Consider the following 16,944-nt stretch of genomic DNA (forward strand, 5'->3'; position numbering starts at 1 on the left):
TTCTGGATTAGTGGTGCTGGAAGAGCACAGCAGTTCAGGCAGCATCCAAGGAGCTTCGAAATCGACGCTTCGGGGAAAATCACTGCCTTTATTCCTGATGAAGGGCTTTTGCCCGAAACGTCGATTTCGAAGCTCCTTGGATGCTGCCTGAACTGCTGTGCTCTTCCAATACCACTAATCCAGAATCTTCTTTTTCTCAGCCATAGCGCCGCTCATTGTCAGACACAGAAGAAAGGAAAGCGGGCTCTTTATGGACTGATGGCGTCATCAATGCTAATGAGGGATCGGGGAAATCCTGGCTCGTGATTGGCTACTTTGTAGGCACGGTAACTTCACTCTGATTGGTTGGTGTGGGACTCAATGTGGATGTCTGGATCTGCAATATCATCGGAAACACAAACCGAAATTTTGTGAAGGGATCAAATTCCGAGCTCACTCTAAAATGTGACATTCTACTTGTAATGTATTCTGTATCTTTTGATAATGATTTTCTTTTCTCTTCCATTTTAAAATCGGCATCACATTTGTTGTCAAGTGAGAAAATGCACTGCAATCTGACAGGGAGTGTGTTTTACTCCTGGAAATGATGGAACTACTTGACAATTGCATCGTGTTGGAGGAAAGTGGGAGTTAGGCAAGGTTCTCTTTAGCTCGTGTTTCTTGCTGAAGATGAAGGACATTCTACCATCATCTACTCTGTAAACTCCTTTCAGTTATCTTTTCCCCTATTCTTCTTCAAATCTCCAATAAGAATCAGCGCAAAGTATTCATACATTACTCAGAATAGCTGCCAGGGTGTGTATCATTGTCAGTTCTAATCTGATTACCTCAAATGACTGAAGGGAACTTACCTGTGCCTTTTGCTTTCTGCTGACAACGTGAATTTTACTCCATGAATGTTTGGTTTCTCAATCAGTGTCAGCAGCCTCCTGCCGATTTTTCAGTTCCTGAAATCTTACTTTGCAACACATTAGAATAGATATCATTCAGTGCGTTTCAGTTTCTAGCAGGACTTTTTTTTCATTATAAACTTTGCTGTGTGGATTTTCTCTGAACGTCATTTGATGACAAGTCATTTGTACTCACTCTGAACTGGTCACGGTTATTTATGGATTATTTTGAACATGGTACTTGTGTAAATTTTAATTGTGTCAATTTCTTGTGTTATTTGTTTCATCACTGTGATTCCCTGATTACACTGTGAATGATGTGTTGTTCAGAATTTCAGGTTGGTTAAGGATTAGTTTACCACTCATTAGTGGCTGTGAAAAATGGGTGTATGGTTTTTGATCTACCCATTTGAGCTATCGGGAGGTGAATGATTATTACTCTCTCACACAATCTGTCCCTGTCAGTTTCTGCCATCTGAATGTGAGTGTAGTCATCAGTCTGTACCTGTCAGTTCTTCCAAAATGATTACGTTTGTGCAATTATCACTCAATCCCAGAAAGTCTCTGTTGTGACAATGTATAATTGTCATTACCATTGCGGTGCCTATCAGTCTTTGACATGAGAATGTTTGACCGGCTTTATCAATCTGTACCTGTTTCTTTCTGCTCAATGAATTTGTCTGTGTAATTATCAGTCTCTGCTATGTGAATATGGGAATGCTTTTATCAATATTACCTTTTCAGTTTCTGTGTTGGGAATATGTTAATGTTGTTATTAACATGTACCTGTCAGCTTCTGCTTTGTGAGTATCTCAGTTTAGTTAAACTGTTCCTCACAGGTTGTGATGTGTATGCCAATCTAGTCATCAATCTGTATTTGTCTGTTCTTCCACAGTCATTATGTTTGTGTAATTATCAGTCTATCCTCAAGATCTCTGCTGTGAGAATGTGTATTTGTAGTCATCAGCTCTGAAAATGTGTTGCTGGAAAAGCGCAGCAGGTCATGCAGCATCCAAGGAACAGGAGAATTGACGTTTCGGGCATAAGCCCTTCTTCATTCCTGAAGAAGGGCTTATGCCCGAAACGTTGATTCTCCTGTTTCTTGGATGCTGCCTGACCTGCTGCACTTTTCCAGCAACACATTTTTAGCTCTGATTTCCAACATCTGCAGACCTCACTTTCTCCCCCTATTTGCAGTCATCCGTCTGTCCCTGGCAGTGTTTGCTCTGTGAACGGGAGTGTATTCACTAACTGGTCCTTGACAGTTTCTGTTATGCAAATGAGGGTTTTGCTATTCATTTCTTTATGTTCATTTCTGCTATTCAAAGTTTGACTGGCATTATTAATCTGTACCTGTCAGTTTCTGCTCAGTGAATATGTCTGTGTAATTAACAGTCTACCCCTATCTGTCTCTGCTATGTGACTGTGTGAATGCTTTCATCAGTCTCACCTTGTCAGTTTTGTGTTGTAAATATGGTCATCAACCTTTACCTGACGTTTTCTATTTTGTGAATAAGAGAGTTTGGATATTAATGTGTATCTGTCAGCTTCTGCGTTGTGCATATCTGAATTTGGCTTAATCTATTCCTGAATGTTACTCTGGTGCACTTATGGCAGTGTAGTTATCTATCTTTACCAGTTCATTTCTGTCATGTGAATATGAGAGCACTTATCCAGTTAGAATGATAATGTGGCTTTGAAAGGTACATTTTGTCCTGTCCACAGTAGTTAACATACAAAGCAATAAAGAAGGAATTGGAATAACTTAACTCTATTGGAAAACTTAACAGAATAATGGGCACTGTAACTCTTCCTAATTAACCGTTCCAGTATTATCCCATAAACATTGTTGGCAAAAGACAAACTCAATAAAACAGATAGTCTCATATACGACTCCAGTAGCAGAAATAGAATCTGCAGTTTCTGACTGTAACTGAGAGGTGAAAACTAGCTTTTTCATCTTCAGCACACCAACAGCTTTGGTGAAAGCCAAAACTAAAAATGTCATTCTGTGAGAGCTTGACTACACCCATTCAGGCTGTTTCTGATATTCCAACTTTAAAAAGGAGCCTCAAACTGTTTACTCTAGTGGAGACTTCTCGACACTTCTGCCATAAAACCTCACTTCAAGAACAAAGAGCAACATAAACATCTTAAAGCCACAATAACACCAAACCTTCCACCCCTCTTAGAAAGAACCCATCAATACCCTACCACTGACACTCGCATTTGTTGGGATGAACTGGTCCTCACCCTCTGCAATTTCTCCTTCGAATCCTCCCACTTCCTCCAGACCAAAGGGGTAACCATGGGCATCTGTATGGGCCCCAGCTCTGCCTGTCTCTTTGTCGGCTACGTAGAACAGTCCACTTTCCATTGTTACACCGGCACCACTCCCCACCTCTTCCTCCGCTACATTGATGACTGCATCGGCACCACCTCGTGCTCCCGCATCAACTTCACCAACACATTCCACCCCCACCTTGAATTCACCTGGACCATCTCTGACACCTCCTTTCCCTCCCTGGACCTCTCCATCTCCATTAATGACGACTGACTTGACACTGACCTTTTTTACAAATGCACCGACTCCCGCAGCTACCTGGATTACACCTCTTCCCACCCGATCTCCTGCAAAAATGCCATCCTGTATTCCCAATTCCTCCACCTCTGCTGCATCTGCTCCCAGTTCCATCACAGAACACACCAGATGGCCTCCTTCTTTAGAGATCACAATTTCCCTTCTCAACTGATTGAAGATGCCCTCCAACGCATCTCGTCCACCTCCCGCACCTCCGCCCTCAAACCCCATCCCTCCAACCGTAACAAGGACAGAACCATCCTGGTCCTCACTTTCCACCCTACCAACCTTCGCATTAACCATATCATCTGCCGACATTTCCACCACCTCCAAACAGACCCCAGCACCAGAGATATATTTCTCTACCCACCCTTTTCCGCAAAGACCATTCCCTCAGTGATTACCTGGTCAGGTCCACTACCCTCCCATCCTGGCACCCTCCCCTGCCACCACAGAAATTGCAAAACCTGCAACCACACCTCCTCCCTCACCACCATCCAAGGCCCCAAAGGAGCCTTCTACATCCATCAAAGTTTTACCTGCATATCCACCAATGCCATTTTTTGTATGCGTTGCTCCTGATGCAGTCTCCTCTACACTGGGGAGATTAGATGCCTCCTCGCAGCGCAGTTCAGGCAACATCTTCGGGACACCGCACCAAACAACCCCACTGCCCCATGGCCCAACAGTTTTACTCCCCCTCCCACTCTGCCGAGGACATGCAGGTCCAGGGCCTCCTTCACCACCACTCTCTCACCACCCGAATCCTGGAGGAAGAACACCTCATCTTCCGCCTCAGAATATTTCAACCCCAGGGCAACAATGTGGACTTCACCAGCTTCCTCATTTCCCCTCCCCCCACTTTACCTCAGTTCCAAACTTCCAGCTCAGCACCGCCCACATGACCTATCCTACCTGTCAGTCTCCCCTCCCACCTATCCGCTCCACCGTCCCCTCTGACCTATCACCTCCATCCCCACCCCCATTCACCTGTTGTACTTTGTGCTACTTTCCCCCCCATTCCCACCCCCTCTCATTTATCTCTCCACCCTGGAGGCTTCCTGCCTCAATTCCTGATGAAGTGCTTTTGCCCGAAACATCGATTTTCCTGCTCCGCAGATGCAGTCTGATCTGCTGTGCTTTTCCAGCACCAATCTGATCTAAGCTCTGGTTTCCAGCATCTGCAGTCCTCACTTTTGCATAATATATAGAAATGGCCTAACTTTATAAAAAATTCTTTACCCTTACATTATTAGTACACAATACATATACATTTCAGTGACTCTAAGCATGAAAACATTCACAACGACAGTCCAAGTTTTCCTGCTACGAAACGTTTCCAACTTTTGTCATCAAACTTACGACAACACCTTGGCAATTAGGTTCTCTTGTCCTGCCATGTATCTAATTTGCAAATTGAATGACTGAGATAATAAGCTTCATCGAAACAGTTTGTAATTTTTGTTCTTAAATTTCTCTAAAAACAACAAATCCAAGGTCTCCTTCTCAAATGTAAAGTATTTCTGTTGATGAGTCTTCAGTTTTCTGTAAAGATACCCAATAGGCCTCAAACTGTTGGGTCTTGTGATTCGGTGTCTCTGCCTTAAAATTACTCTTCAAGGACAAAATAAACCTCTTAAAGCCACAGTCTGATCACACAGTCTCCATCTCTCACTTCCTGCATTGTGAATATGAAAATTCATTTATCGACCTGTACCTGTCCATTCTTGTCACATGAACATGTAAGTGTTGTCATTAAGGTGTCCCCGTAAGTTATTGCAATTCAAGCATGTGACTGTTGTTATAAATCTATTCTCTCAGTTTCTGCTGTGCGAATGTGAGTTTAGTTATCAATCTGTATCTGTCAATTTCTGCTAGGTGTAAAAGTGCGAGTGTCAATATATGGCTGTCAGATTTTGTTCTGTGAATAGTTATCAAACTGTACCTGTCAGTTCATGTTCTGTGAAATGGGAGTGTTATCAACTTGTTCCTGTCACTTTCTGCATTGTGAATATTAATCTTTCTAGGACAGTTACTATTGTGTAAACGTGAGTGTGTATTTAGCAATCAGAGGTCTACTTGTCAGTTTCCGACCTCTGAATGTAATTTTAGCTATCATAACGTACCGGTCAGTTTGTTTTTATCTTTGTGAACAATAACCAAACTCAACTGCTACCTGATAGCAGTTGAGTTTGGTTATTGATCTGTAATGCCACTTTCTGATAGGTGAACATTTGAGCAGTTATTCATCTGTACACGATACTTTCTGATATCTGAATATGAAAGTGTAGTTGTCAACCCACTCCTGCTGGTATGTGCAATGAAAATAAGAGTGTGTGTGTGTCACTTTCTGTCATGTGAATGACAGAATGTGAGTGTTATGAATCTATCCATGGCAGTGTCCGCAAAAGGTTGTGTGTGTGTGTGAGAGAGAGAGACTACCCTGTCAATATGTGTGTTGCCATCAATGTCTTTTTGCCTGTTTCTGCAAAGTGAACGAGTGAACAAAGGTATCAATGCATGCTTGTCAGTTTCTATTGGGTAAAGGGACGTATCTCTCTGGCAGCCACTAAAATTCTCAGTGAGGGTGTGATTCTTTATGTGATACTCGTTATGAGGGTGACTTTAGGCAGATCTATTTCAGTTCGTGAGTGCATATTTTGGACAAGAATTCAGACATTCCAGTTTCAAAATTGTTCAAATGTCAATGAACTGTGAATGGTAAATTTGTTCAAACTGGACACATGTGCATTGTGAATTGTGAGAACAAAACAAACTGATATTTTCTCAGTTGTTTGAACATCTCTCTCTCAAACTGAGCTCAACGAGTTTCAGCTGTCTGTCTATGAGAGTGTTGATATGAACATGTAGCTGTAAGTTTCTGCTTTGGTAATGTCCAAATGCCTTCATCAAAATGTATGTCAGTTTCTGTAACGTGAATGTGTGAGTCCAGTTATCAATTTATGGTGGTTATCATCTATACCTGTTAGTTTCTGCTACATGAATGAATGAGGATGGTTTTCAACCTGTTCCTGTCAGTTTGTGTTGTGAATGTGTCAGTGTAGTTATCAGTCTGCATCTGTCAATTTCTGCTAGGTCAATGAGAGAGTGTAGTTCCCAATATGTACCTGTGAGATTCTGCTCTGTTATTTTTGAGTATCATTATCAAGCTGTACATGACAGTGTGTTTTTCCCTCTGTGAAATTGAAAGTGTAGTAATAAGTCTTTACCGGTTAGGTTATGCTATGGGAAAGTTTTTGTCAGTTTCCGCTATCCATCTGTGCCTGTCTGTTTCAGCTATCTGAATGTATGAGTGCAAGTATCAATCTGTGTGTCTCAGTTTCTGCTACGTCAATAAGCGAATTTAGTTTTTGATCTGTACTTGTCAGTTTCAGATATGTGAATGTATGAATGCAGTTATTAATATATCCCTGAATGTTTCTGCTTATAAATATGCAAATATATTCATTAAATCATACCTGTCATTTTCTGCAATATGAATGTGAAAATGTAGTTATCAATCTGTAACTATCAGTTTCTGTTCTGTGAACATACGAGTGTTGTAATCAATCTGTACCAGTCAGTTTCTAAAATGTGAATATTCTTGTATAATGCAGCATATTATACGGCACAGTGGCTCAGTGGTTGGCTGTGTTGCCTCACAGCGCCAGAGATCTGGATTCGATTCCAGCCTCAGGTGACTGTCTGCGTGGAGTTTGCACATTCTCCCTGTGTCTGTGTGGGTTTCCTCTGGGTGCCCCGGTTTCCTCCCACAGTCCAAAGAAGAGGTTTTGTGAATTGGCATGCTAAATTGTCCGCAGTGTTCAAGGATGTGTGGGTTAAGTGCATTAGTCAGGGGTAAATGTAGAGTGATAAGGGAATGGCTCTGGTTGAGATCATTTTAAGAGGGTCGGTGTGGACTTGCAGGGCTAAAGGTCCTGTTCCAAAACTGTATGCATTCTAATTCTAACTAAAAGACTAACCCTGAAAGTTTCTGCTAGATGAGTTATTAATGACTAATAAATTTATATTTAATCTCTCCCAATCAGTTTCTGATTTGATAATGTATGAATGCATTTATCAATCTGAATCTGTCATTCTTTGTAATATGAATATGTGAGTACAGTTACTATTCTATGCCTGGAGACATAGGAGTGGAGGCTAGGAAACTTGGGGAATTAAATATTGACATCGTGAAAACAGTTCACATGCCAAAAGGTGTTTTTAGATTAGATTAGATTAGATTACAGTGTTGAAACAGGCCTTCGGCCCAACAAGTCCACACCGAGCCGCCGAAGCGCAACCCACCCATCCCCCTACATTTACCCCTTACCTAACACTACGGGCAATTTAGCATGGCCTGACCTGCACATCTTTGGACTGTGGGAGGAAACCGGAGCACCCAGAGGAAACCCATGCAGACACGGGGAGAACGTGCAAACTCCACACAGTCAATCGCCTGAGGCGGGAATTGAACCCAGGTCTCTGGCGCTGTGAGGCAGCGTGTTAGAGACGTTAAAAAAAAAATAAAGGTGTCTCAAACTCTTGGACCTGATCAAGTATATCTCATGATGTTGTAGGAAGCTGTATTAATAATTTGAATTAATGATATTATTTTTTCATATTGATATTGTGTGCTCAGTAATGATTCCCTACTTGTCACATATGGCTGCTGAAATTATGTAAAAGCACGATGTCATTGTTTATCCGGTTTGTGACATTTAAAATGTAAATTGGATTTAGTACACCAATTGCCTACTTTAGACAACCAGTCAGCTTCAAAAATGCTGTGAATGGTAGTGGCCTATGAATCATATTAACTGAAACTGGGAAGATGTCTATGGAGAATGCAGAGAAAAAAGAAATTTGTCTTTCTGCAGTTGTGTCTAACTGTCCATTTCTTTGGATATATCTCTGGAAATTGAGCTCAAACTAAGTCTCATTCAATCTGCTCTGTGCCTGTGGAAAGGATGTTCTCTGTTTTGACAGTGGTAACATACCTTCTGTTTGTTAGAAGCAGCTGGTCACAATTGGCTTTGTACCGAGGAAATATGACATTCAAATATTTCCTTGGAGGAACACAGAAGATTTTTCAGCTGTAAATCAATATAAGCAACGTTAGGCAAGATTTAACTGATTAGTGTGGCAGTCAGTTAATAATCATTTGGGTATTTTTAAACCTAGCAATTCAAACAGAACCAGGTTTCAATTCCACTCTTTCTCCTTTTCTTTTATTTGCAACTTTGTGACAATTGGGTGAGATCCAGAAATATTATCTGTTCACCTCCATGAATGGGAATTCCTGAAGCAGCTGCAACGCTGACATACACCAATAGCAAGCTGCCAATACACTAAATGTTGAAGGAAAGAACAAGGGACGCTATGTCTAATGTTTTACTCGAAACTTCAAGTCTGTTCACTCTAATAAGTATCCTTTATAAGATTGTCGCAAAATTATGGTCTGTACTTCCATTCTTCACTGCCCAGTATCAACAAACAGTATGAAACAGAAGTCAAACAATGAATTCCCATCAGTGTGTAGGGGATTAAAAAACCCCAAGAACCAGCTTCTTCCCGCTCTGCCTCCCTCAGCAGGCCCACACACAGCCTGAGAAAGGCCTCTCTCTTCCCCCCAGCCCGCTCACTCCAAGTTCCGGGACCAGTTCCTGCTCCGCTCGGCCTCTTACAACCAGCCCCCGGTTCTCCCTGAACTCACCCCGAATCAATCCCGGTCTCGGAGCCTCCTCTGTGTCCCAGGCTCCCATCCCGATGTGCTGCTGGAAGGAGCCTGCTGTTCCCTCGCTTCCCTGGGCGCTGATCTCTCCATTGCGGTCTGTTCCAAACAAACCTCTTGCACTCAAGAGTAAATGCTGGGGCAGCGCCTCACGCATGCGCTCCTCTACTCGTCACAAAGGTTCAATTTTGGGGGAAGGAGCTGCATCGCGCATGCGCTGCTTCAGGATGCAAGAATTAGATTAGATTACATACAGTGTGGAAACAGGCCCTTCGGCCCAACAAGTCCACACCGCCCCGCCGAAGCGCAACCCACCCATACACCTTCCCCTACCCCTACATCTACCCCTTACCTAACACAACGGGCAATTTAGCCTGGCCAATTCACCTGACCTGCACATCTTTGGACTGTGGGAGGAAACCGGAGCACCCGGAGGAAACCCACGCAGACACGGGGAGAACGTGCAAACTCCACACAGAGGTGGGAATTGAACCCGGGTCTCTGGCGCTGTGAGGCAGCAGTGCTAACCACTGGGCCACCGTGCCGTCCACAATCATTCACATTAAACCGACAGTGATAGCAGCAGTGCTAAACCCATACCCAGTGTTGTGGATTAGTATCAAAGCACAAATATTACTTCCAAAAGAAAATAAGAGACTAAATAAGCTTGGATTGTTTTCTTTCGAGCAGAGAAGGCTGAATGATTTCAGTCTGGTGGCTCATGATTTTGGTGTAAAAGGTTATTAGGCGTATGGACAGGGTGAATAAAGAGAAGCTGTTTCCCGTGTTTGAAGATCAACCACAAGTGGTAAAGATATAAAGGATATTGTAGGTGCAGACTCGATGGCTGATGTATGAGTATATCTGTGCTGTATGAATATATCTGTGTCAGCTGTTGCTCTGCGTATCTCAGAGTGTAGTTATTAATCTGTACATGTCAATCTCTGGTTTATTACTGCATTTATCATACGCCACATGTCAAAGCTTTTGTCGTGTATATGTGAGAATCTAGTTATCAACCTGCAACTTTCATACAGCCTTTGATTCAACTGGTCCACTCTGATCAGATACCCTAGACTGACCAAATCTCATTTGCTAGCATTTGGCACATATCCCTTTTTATCCTTCCTGTTCATTTACCCATTCAGGTTACTTTTAAATGTTGTAATTGTTCCCAACCATCATCAATTCCTCTGGAAGCTCATTCCATATGGACATCACCCTTGCATGAAAGGTTGTCCCTTAGGTCATTTTAAATCTTTGCCCTCTCACCTTAGACCTATGCCCTCTATGCTCCACCACTCGAGGAGAAAGACCTTGGCTTTTCATTCCATCGATGCCCCTCATGATTTTATAAGCAGCTGTAAAAATCACCCTCAGCTTCTGATCCTCCACAGAATAAAAAGCCCCAGCCTCTCCTGATAGTTCAAACCCTCTAGTCCTGGTAACATCTCTGTCAATATTTTTTGCACCCTCTTAAGATTAACGACATTTTTCCTATAGCCGCGTGACCAAAATTGTATGCAGTCCGCTAAAAGTGCCCTAACCAATGTTCTGTGCAGCTCTAACATGATATTCCAGCTCCTAAACTCGATATGCTTACCAAAGAAGGCAAGCATGCCAAACTTCTTTTTTCCACAATCTGTTATACCTGCCACTCCACTTTCAAGCAGCTATTCATATGCACCTGCAGGTCTTATTGTTTGGCAACACTCGCCAGGGTCCTACCATTAACTGTGTAAGTCCTGCCCTATTTTGAGCAATGAGAATATATGTGTAACTACCATTCTCTCCCTGTCAGCCTCTGCAATGTGAATATGTGAGAGCAGCTTCGTCAGTTTCTGCAGTGTGACTGTGAGAGTGAAGTCCTTAATCTGTACGAACCACTTTCTACTCTTGCGTACCAATTTGGCTTAATTCTCTGGCAGCCACTAATATTCTCCGTGACTGCGGTTTATTCCGTGAGAGAAGGAATGAGATGTTTAATTAACATATCGGGATGGTTTTGAAATGTGAAATAAAGAGATTAATTGCAGATTGCAGTTCTTGGCGCTTGGTTTTGTTTCTGCCAGTTCGTCAGGTCCAGAAAAAAAAACGGTAGAAAGAAACAGATGCGGTTCGGCAAATGAATGAGCGAGAGAGATTGTCTGAAGTATACATTTGTAACCTAATTAACAGGTATTGGTGGATTCTCCTCTGAACAACGTCCTCCTTCTTATACAGCATTCTTTTATGCAAAACATACTCCGTTACTTGTGAATCGGCGGGCTTTTCAAATTGGAAAGAAAACTGATTATGATTTGGCGCTGGCTTCGAGAGAAGAGAACGTACCCTCTCTTCTCTGCCTCTTGGGAACATATTAATCTTTTTTTCTGCTATTTGCTCAAGTTACTCTCTATTTAATTATTCCGGAAGCTACAAGCCCCGGTTGGGGCGTAAGCCCTGAGTTTCATCATTGGGAAATAAAATAAGTTCCCTTTTTCTTACAGCCCAGACAAACTGAACAACCGAACTTGTACCGGGTAGATACAGTTCAAAATGAACCGAAATCAAACCAGAACAGTTGCCGGACTGGAATTGTTAATGTGGAGCTTTTGCAACAAGGGAGTACGATATTAAAATAATACCTAAGGCGGTGTTCGTTATCAATGCGCTCACGGCGAAGAACGTTCATGAAATCCTGACAGGGCTGAATGAGGGCATTCGGCCCATCGAGTCTGAACCTCCCCTCCAAAGAGCATGTCGGATCCTTCAAACAGCTCATGTGTTCACTCCTCCTAAAGAGAGACTGTGTGAACTGTACTTTTGTAATCTAAAAGCAAATTAACGATGAAGTACGAAAGCATTTTTTCTATTAAACTCCTACGTCTCGGCGGGATGTCCAAATCTGAAGGAAGACGGTTGATGATTTCCCGCCTGCCTTCTCAGCAATGATCAGATAGTAGTCATGATTTGGAGATGCCGGTGTTGGACTGGGGTGTACAAAGTTAAAAATCACACAACACCAGAAGATAGTGCAACAGGTTTAATTGAAAGCACTAGCTTTCGGAGCGTCCACGTGATGAACCTGTTCGACTATAACCTGGTATTGTGTGGTTTTTAACAATGATCATACAGTTACAGCTGGTGGGAACGCCAAGGGAGACAATTAGGAGAGAGGGTCTTTAATCCGGAATACTCCACTACCTTCATATATGATGTACAAATTACATTTCAGTATGTTTTTTTAACTGCCGCTCAATGGGAATAACTCCCCGGCAATGCATTACTCACTGGTGTTTAATATGCTCGCTATCTCTCTCGGAATAAAAAGACTCTGTCTCGAAAAGTTGACGCACTGGCGAGTCAATTTTTTTTGCAGATGTAAATTAGGAAAGGGAGTAATGAAGAATTGTTTTTGTAATGGCAAAAACAAATCACCGAATAAGAATTCACGCATTCTCCTCTGGCATGCTGGCGGGCATTTCAATTCAAAATAAAAGCGGCTGGTCTCTTGGCGCCAAATCTTCTCCCGCGCCTTCTCCACAAGCACAAGCCATGTTTACCACCACGATAAACAGTGAGGAGAGAGGGCTATTGTTGGGGGAATTCCTAATTGTGTAGTAAAATTACAAATCTCTAATATTGTATTATAATAAATTCTGCGATCACCGAAGACCTCGGTCGGTGTATTTTCATTGTCGCTGACTGACTCCAAATCAATATTTCACTCAATCTCCATTTACTTGTTCCTTTCATAATAACAATACTAATACATCGTTTCCTGCTCTCTCTGGATGGTTTAGTGGCTCTGAAAAGAGCCGTTGTGTTTTTCTCTCTCTCTCTCGGGGTGAATGTGCAGGGCCGGCCAGGCTCCGTTTAGGCGCGCTCCCCGCGGATCCGGCGGGCCAGCTGGATGTCTTTGGGCATGATGGTGACCCGCTTGGCGTGGATGGCACACAGGTTGGTGTCCTCAAACAGCCCCACCAGGTAAGCCTCGCTGGCCTCCTGCAGGGCCATCACCGCCGAGCTCTGGAAGCGCAGGTCGGTCTTGAAGTCCTGAGCGATCTCTCGCACCAGGCGCTGGAAGGGCAGTTTGCGGATCAGCAGCTCGGTGGATTTCTGGTAGCGGCGGATCTCCCGCAGAGCCACCGTGCCGGGCCTGTAGCGATGAGGCTTCTTCACTCCGCCCGTGGCCGGAGCGCTCTTGCGGGCCGCTTTGGTCGCCAGCTGCTTGCGGGGAGCTTTCCCTCCGGTGGATTTGCGCGCTGTCTGCTTGGTTCTGGCCATTCTCTTCCACTCGCTGTAACACACACACAGGCTGCTGCTGTCAATGCTGAGGCTGCTGCGGTGCTGCCTATTTAAGGGAACGGAGAGCCCGCCCTAGAGCTGGGATTGGATACAGCCCTGTCCCTCAACCCACAGAGAAACAGCTCCGGAAGGCACAGAAAAGGCTGGAAAAGAATTGTTGAAGGCTGATTGGATAACGTGAAATGACAGTTGGTCAGTTTGAAAATTCCCGCCGAATTCATCCTCACAAACCCTGAGGTTAAATTAACCATTAAAACGCAAAACACCATCCGTCTGCAACGAAGATAAAATTTAATATTTTATAGTATTTCTTTAAATTCTAGTTAACTGTCAGCGCGGACAGGAGGCGGGATCATTGCCTGATCTGTCTGTAACAGGCAGGAGGAAAGGCGGGGTTGAAAACAGCCCAGACAAACTGAACAACCGAACTTGTACCGGCCGTGAATCAATCTAAACAACCCCGCCAATTTAAACATATTAAAGGCTAATGCAGTGTACACCGATAAAAGGGCAGAATCTCACTTAATCTGTTTTTTAAATCACCTTCCCTATTCTCAGGTCTCCAATTTCGTAAACCATGGCAAGTGTGTATTTGATTTATTCAGATCAATTAATATGGAAGCTGGTCTGCGCTCGGCGCCGGGACAGGGAACATTGGATCCGGGCTCAGCTCTTTCCTGAGAGATGTGGGTGGCTCTGATAAGAGCCTTTGGGTTCAGATGGTTACATGTTACACTGACTGGTTCATTTCTTTGCTGCTGTCTTGGTCACTTTCGCTTTGGGCTTGGCCTTGCCTTTAGTCGGTTTGCTGAGGGGTTTGGGGGTTTTAGGGCCCTTGGCCTTTTTCACCTTCTTCACGGGAGTCCGTTTCTTTGGCGCGGCTTTGCTCACCGCTTTCTTTGGCGGTGCCGTCTTCTTGCCGCTCGCTTTCTTGGCTGGGGATTTCTTGACTGTCGCTTTCTTGGCTGGGGATTTCTTGGCTGTCGCTTTCTTGGCCTGGGATTTCTTTGCTGTCGCCTTCTTGGCCGGTGATTTCTTCACGGCCGGTTTCTTGGCGGCTGCTGATGTTCCCGCCTTCTTTCCCGCTTTTGCCTTGACTGGATTCTTAGGGAGTTTGAAGGAGCCGGAGACGCCCTGGCCCTTGACCAGAACAAGGGAGCCGTTCGCCAGGCACCTCCTGATACTCATCTTGATCTGTGCCTTTCGCTTTCCCACATCGATCCCACTTCTCTCCAGCGCCTTCTTTACAGCGGACAGAGACGCCCCTCTGCGATCCTTGATATCCCCGACAACCTTCAGAATCAGCTCTCCCAACCCGGGACCGGGTGTTTTCTTCCTGGGAGCCGCCGCCTTCTTCTTGGGAGCCTTGGCTTTGGTGGGAGCGGCGGCTGGAGGAGCCGTTTCGGCGGCTGCACTGTCGCTCATGTTGAGAACTCTGCGCTGAATCTCTCTCTTGGTCAGTCTGAACTGGGTCAGCAATGAAGCTGCTGGGGGCGGCACTGAGCAACTTCAAGGCAGCGAGCGGACGGCGCAGGGACAACCCGCCGTCAGCTCCCTGATCCTGCTGCCTCTCTGTGTTTCTCTCACGGCCTAAACTCTCCGATTCCTCTGAAATTCCGCATCTCCAGAGAACCAGGCTCGATCGCTCCTCATCCTGACACTGGAAGGTTTACGGCCGAAAAGTTTTCACTCGAATTGACGGCTCCGTTGTCGAGTTAAACGCATTTTGCTGCAGCACTGATGGCGCTCTCTGAGCTGAACGATGATATTGTCGCTACTTTTAGACCGAAATCTTGAAACTAACAAATGTATTGCCTTGAATTCTACCTTTGAGGTTTAGAAGGGGAGCAGAGGGATAACCTGAATTGCAAATACTTTTGAGTTACATAAGAGAGACTTGGAAAATCATAATATTAGCGCGCACACAAACACAGGTACGTTAGACTAACCGTCCGCCCTTATCCGACAGTCTCTCTGACACAGTATTCACATTCACACAGTCTTTGCTGCGGTGTCCAGGGAGTTAGTTGTAGTTTTTCTCCTCATTAACTGTTATACTCTCATCAGCTCTACTGTTTACATCCTCAAAGATGGCCAGTCGGTTTGTCAAGCTTAGAAGACAGAACAGTGTGCACTGGAACATGCCCTTCATGTTCATGCTGTCTCTCGCAAATCCTGAATACTGTTTTGTCAAATGCTTTACAATCCTGGAGGAGATGGAGGGCATGGGTGGTGTCACGAACGTAGGTGGGGAGTTCTTGGACTAATGGGGACAGGACCATGTCGAGGTATGCCGAGATAGCAAACTGCCGCCGCGATATTAACCGCTACCTGAACTCCCACACCCCTCCCACCCACTCCAACCTCTCACCCTCGGAACGCGCAGCCCTCCACTCCCTACGTTCCAACCCCAACCTCACCATCAAACCAGCTGACAAGGGAGGCGCAGTAGTAGTTTGGCGCACTGACCTTTACACCGCTGAGGCTAAACGCCAGCTCGCAGATACCTCCTCCTACCGTCCCCTTGACCATGACCCCACCCCCCACCACCAAACCATCATCTCCCAGACCATCCATAACCTCATCATCTCAGGGGACCTCCCATCCACCGCCTCCAACCTCATAGTCCCACAACCCCGCACCGCCCGTTTCTACCTCCTGCCCAAAATCCACAAACCTGACTGCCCCGGACGACCCATCGTCTCAGCCTGCTCCTGCCCAACCGAACTCATCTCGGCATACCTCGACACGGTCCTGTCCCCATTAGTCCAAGAACTCCCCACCTACGTTCGAGACACCACCCATGCCCTCCATCTCCTCCAGGATTTCCGCTTCCCCGGTCCCCAACGCCTCATCTTCACCATGGACATCCAGTCCCTGTACACCTCCATCCCCCATCATGAAGGACTCAAGGCACTCCGCTTCTTCCTTTCCCGCCGTACCACCCAGTACCCTTCCACCGACACCCTCCTTCGACTGACCGACCTGGTCCTCACCCTGAACAACTTTTCTTTCCAATCCTCCCACTTTCTCCAAACAAAAGGAGTAGCCATGGGCAACCGCATGGGCCCCAGCTATGCCTGCCTCTTCGTAGGGTATGTGGAACAATCCATCTTCCGCAACTACTCTGGCCCCACCCCCCATCTTTTCCTTCGCTACATTGATGACTGTATCGGCGCTACCTCGTGCTCCCACGAGGAGGTTGAACAGTTCATCCACTACACTAACACCTTCCACCCCGACCTCAAATTCACCTGGACAGTCTCGGACTCCTCCCTCCCCTTCCTAGACCTTTCTGTTTCTATCTCAGGCGACCGAATCAACACGGACATCTACTACAAACCAACCGACTCCCACAGCTACCTGGACTACACCTCCTCCCATCCTGCCCCCTGTAAAAACGCCATCCCATTCTCCCAATTCCTTCGTCTCCGCCGCATCTGCTCCCA

General features: G+C 45.1%; 2 protein-coding genes and 1 long non-coding RNA gene across 4 annotated transcripts; all 3 read right to left on the reverse strand.

The window, feature by feature from the left end:
* Positions 1-161: 161 nt before the first annotated feature.
* Positions 162-9,315, reverse strand: LOC148135490 (uncharacterized). 2 transcript variants are annotated; one of them, XR_015755059.1, is made up of 4 exons: positions 9,188-9,315; positions 8,472-8,567; positions 852-958; positions 162-376 (listed from the first exon to the last, which is right to left on the reverse strand). It is a non-coding gene; the product is annotated as an uncharacterized LOC148135490 (long non-coding RNA). The 2 variants fall into 2 exon arrangements; XR_015755058.1 differs by lacking the exon at positions 852-958.
* Positions 9,316-13,034: 3,719 nt separating this feature from the next.
* On the reverse strand, positions 13,035-13,494 carry LOC148135491 (histone H3). Its single transcript, XM_087984560.1, has one exon. It carries the CDS (start codon positions 13,472-13,474, stop codon positions 13,064-13,066), a length of 411 nt encoding a protein of 136 aa, XP_087840686.1. The 5' UTR covers positions 13,475-13,494; the 3' UTR covers positions 13,035-13,063.
* A 59-nt stretch (positions 13,495-13,553) lies between these two features.
* LOC148135492 (histone H1-like) lies at positions 13,554-14,950 on the reverse strand. The gene has a single exon (XM_087984554.1). It carries the CDS (start codon positions 14,918-14,920, stop codon positions 14,240-14,242), a length of 681 nt encoding a protein of 226 aa, XP_087840680.1. The 5' UTR covers positions 14,921-14,950; the 3' UTR covers positions 13,554-14,239.
* Positions 14,951-16,944: the final 1,994 nt, after the last annotated feature.

Source organism: Chiloscyllium plagiosum, unplaced genomic scaffold (genome assembly GCF_037043375.1).
Source record: "Chiloscyllium plagiosum isolate Xiang-an unplaced genomic scaffold, Cpla_swu_hap1 HiC_scaffold_49, whole genome shotgun sequence".
Lineage (NCBI taxonomy): Eukaryota > Metazoa > Chordata > Chondrichthyes > Orectolobiformes > Hemiscylliidae > Chiloscyllium > Chiloscyllium plagiosum.

What these genes read in the sequence shown, in the direction of transcription:
- LOC148135491 (XM_087984560.1), bottom strand. Translation starts at nt 13,474, where the DNA reads ATGGCCAGAACCAAGCAGACAGCGCGCAAATCCACCGGAGGGAAAGCT.
- LOC148135492 (XM_087984554.1), bottom strand. Translation starts at nt 14,920, where the DNA reads ATGAGCGACAGTGCAGCCGCCGAAACGGCTCCTCCAGCCGCCGCTCCC.